We start from the raw sequence: 17,982 nt of genomic DNA, 5'->3' as shown, positions 1-17,982 counted from the left end.
AGTTTATGATTATATTTATATAAATTTATAGCTAAAATATAGTTGCCCCAACCTCTACTTAAAAAGATGTTAACATTTCACACTACGTCTATACTATGATTTTACTGAAGTATCATCGCATTGATTATTATACAAGCCCATTCTTCAACTTTTTCAATTTGGATTAAAGTGGAGGTGTATACTGTATAGCACATTAACTCTGTATTTGGAGTTTTGGACCATAATTATCCAAGATCGAATGGAGTCTCTTTCTCAAGCCAAGCCCAATTCTAAGTTAAGACTTCTTGATTTGTCGAATTTATCAATTTGAGCTAATTAAATCAAAAATCGTAGATTTGAGCTTAAAAAGGTTTATATGACTGACTCGAGTTGGAACTCAATCTAAGCTTGATGGAGTCAGTTTGTTGATTTCGAGTTCATATAAATATAAGAGTTAAAACATATAATGAGTAGGGATCAAGTCTATAAGAGGTCAACTGGAATTTTCATTAAACCTTTCAAACACTATTCAAGTGCTAATAATTTTTGGTGGAACTCGATCCGAGTTTGCTCAAGTGTATATAGTTCTTGACCATTATTAGTGTCTAGATATTCTTGAGCCAATATCAAAGCTATATCAAGAGAACTCGCCGAGCCAAGGAATCGAGTTAAAACTTGATCTAACACTACCTATAGAGTTGAGTTTTGCAAACATAAGTGTGATTCATTTACAGTCTTAGACCATACTTAATTACTCTTACAAAGTAACATGGTGCATGATTATGGACCATAACTAATTCACAAACCATTTATACGGATACAAAAAAGTTGCACCTCAACTCAACTTAAGTGAGTATACATCATCAAGTAATTTACACTTCAATGGGACTTTACTTTTTAGCCATTTCCATATATCTTACTTTATTAGACAACACAATAATTGAAGACATGAATAACATGAGATGTTTCCAAATTATTGAAAAGAAATCTATAAAACCCAGTGGTCTTCATCAATAACCCCATTGCTTTTGTGGGCCTTAGGCCCCAAAAACGCAAACTTCGTGCGCTGAATTTTAGAGGATCAAAAGACCCACATTAAAAAAAAAAAAGTTTTGTATTAAAAAGCAAAACAACACTTGCAAGCCACATGGGGTTTTGATACTTTGATGAGATTGTTTGGAAAAGATGCATGACATCCTTTTTGTTGTCTATAACCACTTGCAACTTTTTAACACCATTCTGTTTATACTCATTAGCATTTTATCCACACTTTATAATAGACATTTTCTATAAAACAACAATAATAATATCTAATCGTATCATGAAAATATATATATATATATATATATAACAACAATAATAATATCTAATCTTCGATAGAAAAAATTTGACAAAGATGAGATATAAATAGCCTTATCGTTATTCGAAGATAGAGAAACTAATGGGGATAATATATGGATATGTTGAGCCTTTTGGAAATCATAAATGTCCATGTATAGTTGATGTTGAATATGCAAAAAATATATAATACAAAACAACACAAGCATTCAATTACAAAATGTTGAGGGGAGGGTAGTTAAGATGGAACCAATCGAACAAACAAATGAAACCTAAGGCTTATACATCACATAACGATTGGAGACCAAAAACATGCACAATTTACCTACTATTTTTGTCTACATAAACCAACCCCTTTTATAATCATATGCGATGTTGTTGTAGTTGCAAGAGCCTAGAGTAAGCCCCCTCGGGTCGGCTTATAAGATCACCATGGCTACCTTGTTCCACGATTCGACCATCTTGGACCACACCAATACTGTTAACCCCTCGGATTGTTGATAAACGATGGGCTATCAGAACTGTGGTTCGTCCCCTCATTAGTCTTTCTAGTGCTTCTTGAAGCACGCACTCAGATTCAGCATCTAAAGCACTTGTGGCTTCGTCTAGTAAGAGAATTGTCGGGTTTTTTAGAACTGCTCGGGCAATTGCGATTCTTTGTTTTTGTCCACCCGAGAGTTGAACTCCTCTTTCACCTACCGGAGTTTTATACCCTTCGGGCAAACCACTAACAAATGCATGCACATTTGCTGCAGTTGCAGCTGCAATAATCTCTGCCTCTGTAGCTCCGTCTTTTCCGTATGCAATGTTCTCCATTATACTTGTCGCGAATAGTGCAGGTTCTTGTTGGACTAACCCAATTTTTAAACGAAGAGACTTTAGATTTAACCGTCTTATATCTTTCCCATCAATCATAACTTTTCCTGCAGTCGGGTCATAGAACCGCTCTATCAAAGCAATAACTGAACTTTTACCCGAACCACTAGCTCCCACTAGGGCTTGACTCTGGCCAGCCCGTATTCTTAGACTAAAGTCCTTGAAAACGATTACATCAGGTCTTGAAGGATATGAGAAGTCTACATGACGTAGTTCAATCTCACCCCGGATTGTTTCAACCATATCAGCATCAGGATCATCCGGGTCAATTCGTGTAGATCTATCTAGAATTGAAAATACCGACCCAATGGCTTCACCACCTCTAATGATCTCAGGAGCAAGGCTAACGGTCTCAGCTACTGAGTTTGCCGTGATAACCAAAACGATAAACACCTTGATCACTTTGGAGAAAGTGGAAAGGCCTTTTGTAACAAGGTGTGCACCATACCATAAGATTAGAGCTTCAGATGCAAAAAGAGCGAGTTGAGAGATACCAAAGAGAATGCCAGAGAACTGACTACGACGTAGGCTTTGTTTCTGAGGAACACTAAGTTCAGCAGAGAATAATGAAAGGATCTTGTCTTGGGCGTTGAAGGCTGCAACTGTTCGAATGTTGCTTACTCCTTCCCCTGCGATCATGCTCGTTTTTGCATGTGCTTTTGCTGTGTCTCCAGCGAATCCTTTGAGAGAAAGTTGCTACAAAATGCAAAATCCAACAGCATTCATTGTCAATAAGTTAAAACTAGGTCATGCTAATTTCTTGTTAAGCACATTACAAAATGCAGTATAACTAAGCTAAGAAATTAACCATTTTCAGACACAAAAAAAAAGAAAAAAGAAAAGCTAAGAACTTAACCGTTTTCAGACACGATAAGAGTTGAGTAGGTAGATTTAAGTCGCAGCTAATCAATCTGGCATAGCGTTTAGAAGGTCATTATCTGATTAAGTGACAGATAATCAGTTTTTTAGCGTTTGAAGACACCAAAACTCGTGAAATGCATGATCATTATCTGATTAGATAACAGTATAATAATCCAGTTTTTATATACATTTCATCTTAAGTTCCTAAATATGCGATGACATATATGAAATGTTTGTAAGAAAAAATGCCAAACACCCCATATCAATTTAACTTGACTTTCATCTAAAAAAATGGGGAAAGGATAGGTAAAGCATGCAATACCTATCTTAGGTAAAGCAAGGGGGGATTATGTAAAATTTAGGAGGAGATTATGTAAAATTCAGAGGGGGGCTATGTATGTTTATCAAATTCAAAGGTTTAATTTATAACTTTTTTTAAAGTAGCAGTACCTAAGCTTAGGTAAAGTCTGCAGTACGGATCATTTTCCCTTAAAAAATGTAATTACTTTTATGAAAGATATAGTGTAAAAGTGTGAAATGTTGTACCAAAAAAAGTGTAAAAGTGGAAATGACAAAACTAGCCTTGGTGTAGAATAAAGTGGTAAAAAGTTAATTAAAAACAAGAAGTTAATTTCATTTCATGTCTGGGAACTGGGACCATGAAGTGTTATAGAAGTAAATGGGTATATGACAAAAGAATACATATATCTGAATATTATCTATATTATAGTAAAGCCAATGTGCTGGTTGGTTGATCAAAATACTATAGATACAAGTCCCACATACTGTTGAAAACCAATGTAAGTGTATCAGTGCAACAGTAAGTAACCCATTTCAATCAATTTGACTCGAGATCGAGACAATGTGGTTGGTGGTGTCAATGCTTTGGGCTTGATTTTTTTTTTTTAATAGAAATTTTTTGTATCACACCACTATATTATCATCGTGCCATTGGTGGGACTACGAGATCATATTCCGACACCAAATCATTTATTCATTATCCATGAGAAAACACAATTTTTTGAGAAAGCCCCCCATAATATACGAAACCAAGACCTTATGGTCATTGAGCGTTATCTCACTTTCAAAATGTCGGTTGATCTAAATCATAATGCATACATACATTGAGATATATAGAAGAAAGAAAGCAACACAAATGGGGCCAGGGGCTAATTGGCATGATGTATAAATGCAATCTGACAACACTTGAAAATTACGAATAGAACAGTGAAAGTTGAATACCAAAAAGGATAAATAATGCAATGCATGGTGTTAGTTTATAAATATAAAAAAGGCGTGCAATGTTCACGGGATTAAGAATCTATCTCTGCCAACACTCGTGCCATTCACATCTAACATTGTCTTCTTTTTTTTTTTCTTTTTTTTCTTAGTAAATTTTGTAAGAAATTGAGGCTATATGTCCTCTTTTATCCATCTTGACAATTTTTCACCTAGGACTTTTTAACCAATAAACAAATTTTTTTAGTCATACACCACTAAACATATTGTAACAACAGGAAGCATGATTAGTGGTGTACGGCCAGATAAAAGTGGATCACCACCCCATTCAATATATATATGTGTGTAAAAAAACAGTATTAGGTGGTGCTGAAAATAAGGGAAGCGTTGCAATGACTCGAGAAATATAAAGTCAACCAAGAGAAAAAAAATATTGATTAGTAGCATTAATATACTTAATGGGCTCAAAAGGAATCATTTACAAAATCTTTGTAGTGGTCATAAGACCAATATAACTTTTCAAATGTTTTAAAAGACAGTAATATGAATTTTCAAATGTAAAATGTGGATCCTTTATTGAAGCAAGAGAGTGTATGTGTATATATATAATGTATAATTGTATGTATATTTATATATGGCAGTCTGGTGTGAGTTTCGGGAAAGTATGAACCCAAATTGAGGTAGCACATGGAGTGCAATAGCTTGATTTCTGCCCACTTTGAATATACGTTCTTGTCGTTTAATATCACAGATAATATTACCCAAAACCAAGATTCTTATATTATCAAAATTGATGATCTTCTCTTTCAAGTACAACTATAATTAAATTAAATAAATCAAATTCTATGTCTCCACATGCCTAGTTTCACAAAGTTATATCAAAAATTATCAACTTTGGTGGTTTTATATCTACAGTTTCTTCTATCTAAGATCTTATTACAAGTTAATAAGTTAACTTAGTAACCGTGGATTTCTAAACTTTTTGAGGAGTTTTTACTTAAATAAGTAATTGCCTTTGTAAATAAAATTTTCGGTTTCTCCTTGCTTAAAAATGTCGCCGAAGTAGAGTTTGACGGAAATTATTTTTTTTTTAAATTATGGATGTCTATAATGTGAAACATGGCTTAACCATTTTCTCATACTTAAGCACATTTTAGGTGTATCAATTATTATTTTTAAAAAAATTAATACCATATGTTTGCCCTTTAGAACAATAATAGAGGGATTATTGATGAGAGTAAGTTACCTGAGCAAAATGGGCAAGAACAAGAAGAGGGAAAGTGCCAAGGATGAGAAGTGAGACCCTCCATTCTACAATGAATGCAACTACAAATGAAGTGAGAAGAGATGTCATGTTCTGCAGTATAACCGAAATCCTCTCAGCTATTGCTGATTTCACATCTGCAGCATCTGTGGCTAGACGTGCTGCGACTAAACTAGAATTATGCTCCTCCTCATCGAACCATCCAACTTCATTCCTCATTATCGCTATAAAAAAACGGTTGTTACAAAGTTGCCGTATATAACTTTAAAAGAAAGAATTTATGCAAGTAGAAAATACCTGAAAGCATCATTCGTCTTACTCTCGTAGTAAGGTTCTCTCCCATAATACTAAAGAAGTAATGTTGGATTAAGTATGCAACGACAGCGTATAAGCCGGCTCCAACGTATATGAAAACATACTCCTTGGTTTTTCTTTCCATTCGAGCAGGGTTATTGAAGTAAAAAACTTCAATCATATTACTCATTACAATAGCGAAAGTTGGACCAATAAATCCAGATAGAATTGATCCTACAGCACCCATTATCGAATAAGGCCATTCAGGAGCATTCAATTTCAGAAGGCGAAAAAAATACCCTCTTGGAGCTGGATTTTTTCTTTCTGTTTCAGCATTGGATATCATTTCTATACGCCCATCAGCACCTGTACTATATTGATAGCTTAAATTTCTTAAGCTCCCGGACCTGAGGCTAAGAGATTTTGTTGACAATGAATTGCTCAAACGTGATGAACGTGTACGGTGAGTTGAAGGATTTGAAAAGTCTCGATTTCCCACCATTTCTTGGAATCTTATTAAAGATGCATAGGCTCCTGGTTTTGAAATTAGTTCTTCATGTGTTCCTGACTCCACAATTTGTCCTTGTTGAATGACTGATATTGAATCAACATTTCTTATGGTAGATAACCGATGTGCAACCACAACCGTTGTTCTTCCAACCATTAACCGATCAAGAGCTTCTTGAACGATGCTCTCGGAACCTGAATCAAGGGCACTGGTTGCTTCATCAAGGAGGAGGATTTTTGGGTTTTTCAACATTGCTCTAGCGATTGCAATTCTCTGTTTTTGGCCACCAGACAGCTGGACCCCACGCTCCCCTACTTGAGTATTGTAGCCATTTGGAAGTAAGGTGATGAAACTATGAGCATTGGCTGCAGAGGTTGCAGCCTCGACTTCAGCTGTGGTTGCATCGGGCTTTCCATAAAGTATGTTCTCGAGGATAGTTGTAGCAAAAAGTGCAGGTTCTTGATTCACTAGACCAATTTGATCGCGTAACCATCGTAGCTGCAGGGTTTTAATATCCACATTGTCTAATAATATTTGCCCTGCATAACCCGGAATATAAATAACTTGGCAATAACACAAAGAAAATTGTGATGGTCATGACTCGGGTATGTTGGGGGGGGGGGGGGGGGGGGGGGGGGGGGGGGGACGTCAGTAAAGGTCGTAACAGGCTAATAGGCCATTTATTGATACGGGTCAAAATGAAAATAGTCGATTTGCGTTGACCCACAGTCCATTTTCTTAAAACTTCTATATGAGACTAATGGATTAATGAGATTACAGAAACATGTTATTATAGATGAAAAATCTAGATTTTTGAATACAATGATAAAGCCTTATAGAGATTGTAACCATATTTAAAATACTCTAGGGGAATTTCATTCCATTTGGCCCGTTCGCTTTTAGCTAACTTAATTCATTTGGCCTGTATTAGATGAACCAAATCAACTCATTCATAAGTTAACAGGTCGAAACTGACACCTTACTCATAACTTTGGAATACAGGAAGACTTGTCTCATTTACCTTGATTAGGGTCGTAAAACCTTTCGATCAGTGAGACAACAGTGCTTTTACCAGATCCACTACCACCAACCACAGCTACCGTCTTTCCAGCAGGGAAGAAAATGGAGAAATTTCTAAAGATAAGGACATCTGGCCTTGAAGGATAACTGAAAGATATTTCTTTAAACTCGATATTGCCATTAACCTCCGATAAACACTTCCCATCTGTAGAGTCCTGAACTATAGTTGGCTTTTGGTTAATAATTTCCAAAAGCTTATAACCAGCAGCTTTGCCTTTGCTGAATGCTCCAAGATTCGAAAACGACTGACCCAAACTCCTGTTTCCATCAACTTACTTTAACTAAACCCAAACAATGATCATTCATAAAACAAGACAAGTATAGTAGAAATCTTACATGCCACCAACAATAGCAGAGAAAATAGCAGTGAACGCTTTTCCACCATCTGTTTGCCCGTTCCTAATAAAAACCCCGGCATACCAGAACACAAGCGCCCATGACATACACGCAATTCCATACGTACATCCCAGTCCCAAACCCTTTGCCATACCGGCCTTGTAACCGAGTTTAAGAGTGTGTTGTATTGCATCTGAATACGAGTCAAGGGCCTTGGTCTCACCGACATACGAGTACACTGTTCTTACTTGTGCAATAGCCTAATCATCATACATAATAATAAACATTTTAGACTTGTGATTCACAACTTGATAAATGTATATCATTATATTAGTAGTTGATTTATACCACACTAAGGAAACAATAAGTTAAAGGTGAAGGGGTAAAATTAAAAGTAACATATAAAGCAAAGTGTTCTTATTACTGTAGAGCATGCTAATATAATATATGATCACATAAACTTTGAAAGTACTTTAGTTTCAATGGTGCTCATAAAGTAACTAAATTATTTATTAAGATAGGGAAAGTTCAGTAAAATTTGTAAAGAAAATCATAGTGCTATGAAACTTGTCACAAAAGCTTGAATTGTCAAAAATCCCAAGTTGTTTTATGACTTTATCAACGTGTTACAAGTCAAGTATAACAGGCCAAGAATTAAGATTACCTGCTCAGCGATGATGCCAGCATTGGCATACGATTCACGGCTTTTAGAAGTGAGACCTGTAAGTGTATAAGCGTATAAGCCGCCTGCAAATGCGATCCCTGGAATTACTGCAACACTAAGAAGAGCTAGCTTCCATGCGGACACGAAACCAACCACCAATCCGGCCAAAAATGTTGATAAATAATGGATAAAGTTTCCCACCTAATGTTAGTCCATAGTAAATTGAGAATGTATCAGTTAAATGCCTAATGTTAAACATCAAAATTCTTCAGAATTATAACGGATGTGATACACAACTAATATTCTCTATACACTATGTTTTACACAGATGTACGCTATCAGCATGTTGATTTATGATAAAAGTGCACCATAAAATAATGTTACTAAAGTATATATATATACCCATAAAATAAGAGGTAGTTGGTCCTAAAATAAGAGGTGGTCTCAAAATATCTCACCCCATATATATATAGCCTTCTAAACACTAAAACTCTCATCATATCCAAAATTGTGTAACATCATGTTTACCTTTTCGCTAATGGCATCTTGAACAAGCAGTGTATCAGTCGATACGCTAAAAACAATATCGCCCGTTCTAGCATCCGTATCGTAAAATCCGACATCCTGTTTCAAAACTGCTTCCAAGTACCTTTTCCTTAATGCACTCGCTTGCCTTTCTCCAGTATACATCCAACATCCTATTTCTGTTAATTACTCACATTAATTAAATTACTTATTATTTTTCCAACAAAAAAACAAAAACTAATAAATTTAAAAATGATGTGGATGTGACTGAAACATACATATCGAAAAATCAAAACTTTGACCAAAAGGACAAAGGATAACAAGTAACCCACGTGCACCTGATCCTAATTGCTCAACTGGCTTAAATATACATACATATTACATTACATAACAAAAATACTCATTTTGTAACATTATGTTTTTATATCATAAGAAAAATAAACAAATGTTGATAAACATATGTAACATGTGACATGGTCTAGATAAATAGAAACTAATTTAATTAAATGTTCATATTTAGTTATTTACTATAAATAATCAAAGTTTGTTTGTCTAGCAATTTTTTTTGATAAATAGATTTAAAAGATAACTTATACACGACATTTTGTCCTGAACAAATAATTCATAAAACGAGTTACATTTTTTAAGCAGCAAATTATCGTACTTATAAATATAATTTAAATTAAATTCAGGACTGTTATTAGCTTCTCACCTGCGTAGGAAGATACACACACGACCAATCCGAGATAAACAAAATACAAAGCATACTGCATTAAATTACAACAAAAAACAATATTCAGATCTCAATAAAACTATATATTATGTATATACATGTAAAAATGTAATATAATGACTAGTAGTAATAAAAACCTTGGAGACTTCATGAGTCATGGTATGTAAATCAGATTGATTTTTGCCAAAACCATTGACCATTTGACCAAACAAAAGGAAGAAAAATGGCATGGAGGATCCATGAATGACAGCACCAATAGTACCAACAATCATTAGAAAACAATCAAGTTTGTCTGCAAATGAAAACAGTTTATAAAACGGCAACGTTTGCTCTTTTTTCTTCTCCGGCATTGCCTTGGTTGTTGTTGTTGTTGTTTCTGGCGTCTCCGCCATTTTTTTTTAAATTATACTAAAAACAAGATTGTTTGTGTGTCTTTGGTTTTTTTTTTTTAGAAAGAAGTTGTCATGGAATGGAAAGAAAGAGAGAAGTCAGTTGTAGTCAAATGGTGTGAGAGTGAGAGAATGTGAATGGTGGATGTTGGGTTATATATAAAAGAAGTGTTTAACCATGGTTTACAAAAAGGTTGCATTTTAAGGGACATAATTGGAATTTCATAATTACATTTGCAAATCTTTGTCAAACGAGTAAGCTTTGTACTTTGGAAATGTTTATAAAGGAAAATTAGCTTAGATACCTATAAATTCATAAAGATATACTAGTAGTATCATTTTACTATTTTAGCTAAGTTTTTTTCAATTTTTCACTAAATTCAACAAAATCACAATAAAAAACGCATAATCGCAATGATTCGCAAAATTGCAAACAAAAACCAAAAATCGCAATGAGAAACATGGAAATCACAATGCGAAATTCGGAAAATCGTAACGAAAAGGTCAAAAGAAAATCAAAATCGCAACGATGCGATATACTATTTTAATGCAATGTTCATTAGTCGCACTATTTCTATTTCTTAAGATAATCGCCCAATGATGGTTGTTTCAATACAATGTTTAGTTTTTTTTTATAGGTTTGTAACGTTAGATAATAAATAAATGTAGTAGCGTTAGATAATAGAAAAAATGTAAAGACGTATTTTTAATTTTTAATGTAGGAGAAGGACATAATGGTCAATAAAAAATTAAATTATTAAAATTACAGAAAATAGCTTAGAAACCCAAATATTCATAAATTTATATCATTTAAGCCAAGTTTTTTTCAATTTTTACCAAATAACCAAAGCAAAATCGCAATAGATTCGCAAAATCACAACAAAAAAATGCAAAATCGCAAACAAAAACCCGAAATCGCCATGAGAAACTCAGAAATCGCAATGCGAAACTTGGCTAAAATAAGATTTGTTTATGATTTGTTGGATATTGATGTTATTTTCTCTTTTATTAATTATTACTCGTATATTATATGAACTTATCTCTTTCGATGTATGAATTTTCTCAAATTCATAACTTAGGCCGCTTCATAAATAATCAAGCTATAATACGAGTAACTAATTTATTTGTAACAAAAAACAAAAATGAGATGGTAATTAATTATCTTTCTCTCTCGATGGTTCATAAGCATGAACTTTGAAAACATGCCGCATATTTTAATATATGAACTTGGTAATGGAAACGAACTAACGGGATACCCGTACAATGTGCACACCAGCAGTGGCGGAGCCACCTTGGGAGTGGGACGGACCATGGCCCATTCTAGACTTGGGTTTTTTAGATCCAATATATGTATATTAACCTTGATAATGGGTTTTATTATCTTTTGGCTCATCCTAGTTAGAAGACATACTCATGGTCCAATGGAAAAAACGTGTCACTGGAGCTTTCAAAACAAGTGACATTACTGTTTTCTTTAAGTTGAACTTTACAATATTCTCAATTTACAAATCTATATAGGTTTTCCTTATATATTACTGGATTGTGATTGTGATAGCATAAATCAATGCTTCTTTAGTTATAAGTATGACTTATTTAATTATTTTTTATTTTAATTCATTATAAAGTATGGAATGATTTAACATCGTTAAATTGTGAATTGGTTTATTAATTCTTTTAGACCTTTGATTTTATTAATTCTTTTAAACCTTTGTGACTAGATAGTGCCGAAATTTTTTTTGGCCCGTCCTAAGCCAATTAGCTGGCTTCGCCACTGCACACCAGATTCGATTACGTTGTAGCTTTTATATCACCGCAAAGAAATCTGTTTGAAGAAGGGTGTCCTCGGTGATATCGGTCGTGATAAGTTTCTTCATCTCATCATCGATCATACGGGGTCGAACGACGATATTGTTTGATGATGATATCATTTAAAAGTGAAAATGGAAGTTTAATGTTCTAACAGAAAAGATTGAAATTGGTCGTGTTTGGGTGGGATGAAATGTCCCTGTATAAATAGAGTGAATATTTTGTATTTTGGTCGTTTCAAGGACTACAAGTGTTACTATTTTTAGTTTTTGACTATTTTAGGAACCAAATGTGAAAATATTGTAAATATTTGACGGTTTTAGGAAATACATGTATAGAAATTTTGAATATTTTACTGTTTCAAGGACTAAAGGTGTAATTATTTTAAGTGTTAAAAGATATTTATTTGGATGGAGATTCTTTAAAGTTATAAATAACTTTCGGGGTAAAGTTAATAGGATCTTGACATTTGGATTGAAATCAAAGGTCAAAATTCAAAGATTATCTTTGAATCTTGATCCTTTAAGGGTTGAGATTAATAGCTTTACCTCTAAAGTAATAAATAACTTTAGGGAATTCCCATCCTATTTATGTAGCTTTGTGTAAAAACATAGACAATAATTAAAATTTTAAGGATGTAGTGAAGAATAGGTCCTATAACTAGTGAGTGTTCTAGGAGGTGTTCTAGAAAAAAGAAAAAATATGACGTGATGTTGGTATGGCAGGAAAAAATGGGGAAGAAATAGTCCTTTTAACAAATGGCCTTTACTTAGACAAAATCCAAACACATTAGTGAAATTCAAGAAAAAATGAACACATTTTTGTTGATGGGTCGATTCATCGTCATTTTGGCGCATTACAAAAGCTCCATTCTCTATCATTTTTGTATGTATGTTGATGGAAACGAAAGTGACTTTACTGGTTATAAAACTTAAACGAGTAATCTATAATATTCTATATAAAACAAATATATTTGAGTGATTTTAATCGCTATAAACTGTGAATAAATTTAAAATTGTCATGTCACGTAACGTACTTAGTGTTATTTGTGTTGGGGATGACTACTAAAACGAACAAATCTTATATACGAAAACTCTGAAGGCGTGTTTACTTTTAGATGGAATCAGATTTGGCGGTTTACCTAAATACTTTAATCGGATACAGTTAGGGATTGAGATTTTTCGGTGCGTGATGAGAAAAAAAACCCAGCTAAGATAAGAAGATCAATGAAGGGAAATCTCATTAATATAAATCCTTAAAGATTACGAAGTTTCAAGGTTTTTAAATCTCTTTAATATCATTACAATCAGGGGCTTCTCCCCTAATGTCATAATAAATTCAGATAACTGTCCACTTCGTACCTCCAAACCTATATTATGTCTTACCATGACGATATTGGTTAATTAGTCGGCGCAATTACGTTAAAATATCTAACAATACATTAACCAGTAAAGGGTTTAACGTTTTCTAGATTTACAAACGTTATACAAAATACAATTTCTATCAATTAAATCATGTTTGGTTTCTCTCTCTTTCACTCTTTATGTTTATTGATTGGACCACCTCACATTACACATGTGTTCATAAAGATTGGTTTATAAAACGTTTGTTATTTTAGCATTTCTTTTTATAATACCTTTTTGTATGTTGTTTTTGTTATGTACCTTCAAATCTTTACAAACTTAAGCAACAGGTCACAGGTAGCAGTTGGGCTACTAGTATTTTGGGTCGGACGAAGCAAAAGCCCGCGTAATTTGCAAAAGCATCAACCTACTCGACAAATGAAATATAGAGGTTAGGTATTGTAAAACAAGTATTAAAGTAAAACAAATAAGACAAGATCTTGACCCTTAGATCATGGTTAAATTGATGCACGAAGATTCACGAAGCATTTGATGTACGATGATTTTCATGATTCACGGTGATTATCAATGAATAAAACCTATTGTTTTATTTGTTTTATTTTAATACTTATTTTATTTTACCTAAAATCATGAAATACATTAAGCTAAAAAGTATTCGAAGTATGATCTATATATGAAATGAAAATGTTTAAAACGATACTTTCGACACAAATTTTATACTACTTTTGTGTGTCCTTATCTTATTGTTTTCTTTAAAAATATAAGTAGAAATAGAAAAATAATAGTAAAAAGGGATGTTTCTACCTTTTCTAAGAGTATAATGGTTTTATGAATTAAAGAAAGTGGTTAGTGTTAGGGCTTTTGGGGACAAAAGATTTGTTTTAGTGAATAATTTAGACCTTATAATATATGTGGTGCCACATAAAAAGGGTTGGTAAGAAGGGCATGTGATGTGCTTTATAGGGCTTAATATTTTAGGACCACTTTCATGTTCAATGTAATTGTTAATTTTGGCATTGAAAAATATGAATGTTGTTAATTCCGAGTGTTGTAATGATATTGATTCGTTCAATTCTGTTATTAGTGTAATTATTACAACCTTTGAATATATGTGATGCTTTTTAGTTTTTAGGGCTAAAATAGGTAAAATACAAAACAAAAATCTAAATTGTGTAGATTAACTTTTAATACCCCTACCGACGGCCTTGTCACTTGTTACGTCGGTTGTGTCAGAAAAGAAAAACCATTGGTATCAGTTTTGATATGTCGCTTAACTGATGATATCATTGTCTCATCAATTTTACGCGGAGTTTATATATATGTGTGTGGAATAAAGTGATGAAGGAAGTCATTAGTGTTATTAGCATGGGTGTCCCAATTTAAAGTATTTACATGACCGCTGATATGACAAAATTGACAATCAACTGATCTCGTTATTATTGGAAGAAGTCAAAGTTTTTGGGAAATTATGACAAGCTATGAACACATATATAAGTCAATACGGATTAAGATCCCTTAAATTTGATATAGGTAAAATTAGGGAATTTTGACCATTTAATTAAAATCAAAGGTGATTCAAAAATCATCCAACTTTACTTATAAAGTTGTTTCAACTTTTGAGATCTATTAATTACATTACATATAATAAACAATAAAACATGAGTGTTACATGAAGTAGTACGTTGATATATAAAAACATGACTAGATCTTGTGTTAAACCTTTTTCTTTATTGTTAGACTCAAAGTTATAATATCACTTATTAGACAAACACAACAATTGAATACAACAATTGTGTTATATGTTTTGTACTATATATAAAAAGAAATATGATTAATATGTCTAAAATTTAGGCTTAAAAATACGCATGATAAAGAATGATTGACACATGCAATGACAAGATAAATGATAAGGATTAAGAAAGAGTATATGTGGAATCCATGTGTCAAAATTTAATGAATTAAGCATACTTTTAAGCATATTTACTAGACATATCTATCATTAACCATGTAAAAATGATGTAAAGCTTGTGTAAATCTTATGTTTAAGATCTTAGGTATCTTACATCTTACAATAATTATAAAACAGCCTCTTTAAATCACTTTTGAAAAAACCGTAACCATTAGATGAAATCTAACTTTGGATTATAGCTCTTGGATTGTTTGATGACGTCATTTCCCTTTTAAATACCACAACCATTAGATGAAATCTAACTTTGGATTATAGCTCTTGGATTGTTTGATGACATCATTTTCCTTTTAAAGCTTTACTTACTATGAGTAATTTTTATTTGTCATTGTAGATTGTTTATACGTAGAAGTTTCTCCCTAGCATTTCACTATTTAACAATTCAGTCCTTAGGGTTTATGGTCTTTAATTTATCATATCACAAGTTATTGTAGATGATATTTTAGTTATAGCATTGTATGGCAAATCAATCTTACTCCGACGTAGGTCTTTTTTTCTTCTAATTTCATTATTCATGATATATTTGAGAAATACATGCAAATAACATAATGTCATAACTTTTTTTTTTTTTATCTATTAAACTTATGTTAAAAGTCCAACCCCAAATTGAATTTGGTGCGTAATTTATGTCACATGAAACCCAATTAAGGAACCCAAGCTACAAAATAAAAGATAACATAAAGCACAAATATATTGAACATATCAAAATTATTTGAAATAATTCAAGCACATGAAAAGACACATAATACTGTTTTGTTTTGTTTTTTTTTTTAATAACAAAAACAAATATTTTCTAAAAAACAAAAAAGAAAAGGATAAAAATTATGACAATATAATATGAGATTTAATACCTTAGAATGTAAACAATTTTATCTGAATTATCATGTGTATTGAAATAAAATAACATAGATAAGACATTGTTATGACAACATAACATGTCAAAATTAAAATAACATATAACACAGGGGTTATGCGTGTGCCAAAAAGGCACATAAGATCAGACGGTTCCAATCAATATACCTTTTTTTTATATAGACATGCATTATACTTTGGTAACTTAACTTTAAAGGATAACTTTTGAACTCTGATGTAATTTTGTTTTATATTTAAAAATGGTGAAGTACATATAATAACATTAAATAGATTTTAATTTGATGTAATCGAACATTATGATTGAGTAATATTTGGTTTTCATTTGATATAAAATAAAAATAAAGATGTCATTGTACCATTAGCTTAAAATTACATACTTTTATCTAAACCAAAAAATAAATAAATGCTATATTTAGACCACATATTACACTTAGAGCCTGTTTGTTTTTTAAGAACGGATGAAGTAACTGAATGGATATATAACGTTTGTATAGATTATATTTCACGTAATACGCAGATAGATATATATAACTAATAAAAATAACATTTTATAATATCGTATAATGACAATTTTTTAATTAAAAGGTGTCGAAATACAATAATGTTATATTTGGTTACATATGATGAAATGATTCTAAGTATATATAAAAAAGAATTGGTACGATGTATATTTAAAAAAAAAAGATTTTATTGATCAATTCTCATATACTTAATCATCATATGTAACAAACATAAGAGCTTCAAGTTCGATGCGTCATTATAAAGATGGTGAAAGACAACAGATCGTAAGTTTTTAAAATTTGTAATTATATTAACTCGTCTATTAATAATTTTATTTGTATCTAAGAGTTTCCATGAAAGCAAAAAATTAATAATAACTATTCATATGTTTAAATTCATATATGGAAATTAAGTATTGGGGTGAGAAAAACCTAACCAAAAACCAAAAATCATATTTAAAACGAAAAATCCGAAAACCAAAAGATAAATGGTTTTTGTTTTGATTTCCAACAACCAAAAGATATGATTCAGTTTTAGATTCAGATGGAAAATCGAACCAACCCAACCGAAACAAAATATATATTGTTTACTTAATTCTTTATTTGATCATTTTTATTAATTTAACAAAAATAAATAAAAGATGTTAAAAAATGATGATGTGGTCATTTTTATAATTTTTTATCTTTTGATTATTCTAGACACCATGTACATATCAGAAATATGTTTTATTTAACTATTACAAGAGATTAACGATTTAAGACTAAATACTTATAAGAGTTATATAACCATAACCAATATTTATTACGTTATATAATAAAAAGATATATAAAGTCATAATCTGAAATAACAATAAAATAAAAAGTGATTTTAAAAATATAATCTAAAGTTTAGGAATTATTTCACCATAATTATATCATTAAATTAGTTACTTTCTATAATTGTAAAATGTAGACAATTATTTTCCGTAATTTATAACGATATATGAATTTATTAAATTAAAATTATATCTAAAAAGGTTATAAAGGTATATGACATCAACATTTAATCTAATGATTCTATTTAAAAGTTAAACTTTATCCAAAAGTCCAAACTCCTCCATTTTGTAATTAAGGTTTCCCTTTTATATATATTTAGAGATTATTACATAAATAGATTTTCATTTGATGAAATCGAAAATTATGATTGGTTAATATTTTGGAATATGTAAAATAAAGATAAAAATGTCATTATATCATTATCTTAAATTTATATACCCTTATCTAAACCAAAAGATAAATAAATGCTATATTTAGATCACATATATTTTAGACTTAGTCTCGTGTCAATTACATCAAAAACTAACGATATTTTTATAATAAAATGAAAAATTAAATTAATGTAAATAAA

The 17,982-nt window shown here is 31.6% G+C and overlaps 1 protein-coding gene across 1 annotated transcript; it reads right to left on the bottom strand.

The window, feature by feature from the left end:
• Positions 1-1,478: 1,478 nt before the first annotated feature.
• On the bottom strand, positions 1,479-10,147 carry LOC122589737 (ABC transporter B family member 19). Its single transcript, XM_043762063.1, has 9 exons — positions 9,835-10,147; positions 9,677-9,731; positions 8,968-9,143; positions 8,440-8,640; positions 7,776-8,035; positions 7,381-7,697; positions 5,855-6,898; positions 5,540-5,781; positions 1,479-2,889 (listed from the first exon to the last, which is right to left on the bottom strand). Exons 1-9 carry the CDS (start codon positions 10,087-10,089, stop codon positions 1,681-1,683), a joined length of 3,759 nt encoding a protein of 1,252 aa, XP_043617998.1. The 5' UTR covers positions 10,090-10,147; the 3' UTR covers positions 1,479-1,680.
• Positions 10,148-17,982: the final 7,835 nt, after the last annotated feature.

This window comes from Erigeron canadensis, chromosome 2, assembly GCF_010389155.1.
Source record: "Erigeron canadensis isolate Cc75 chromosome 2, C_canadensis_v1, whole genome shotgun sequence".
Classification (NCBI taxonomy): Eukaryota; Viridiplantae; Streptophyta; class Magnoliopsida; order Asterales; family Asteraceae; genus Erigeron; species Erigeron canadensis.
Note: the sequence above shows the minus strand (reverse complement) of the source record. Positions and strands in the feature narration are given on the sequence as shown.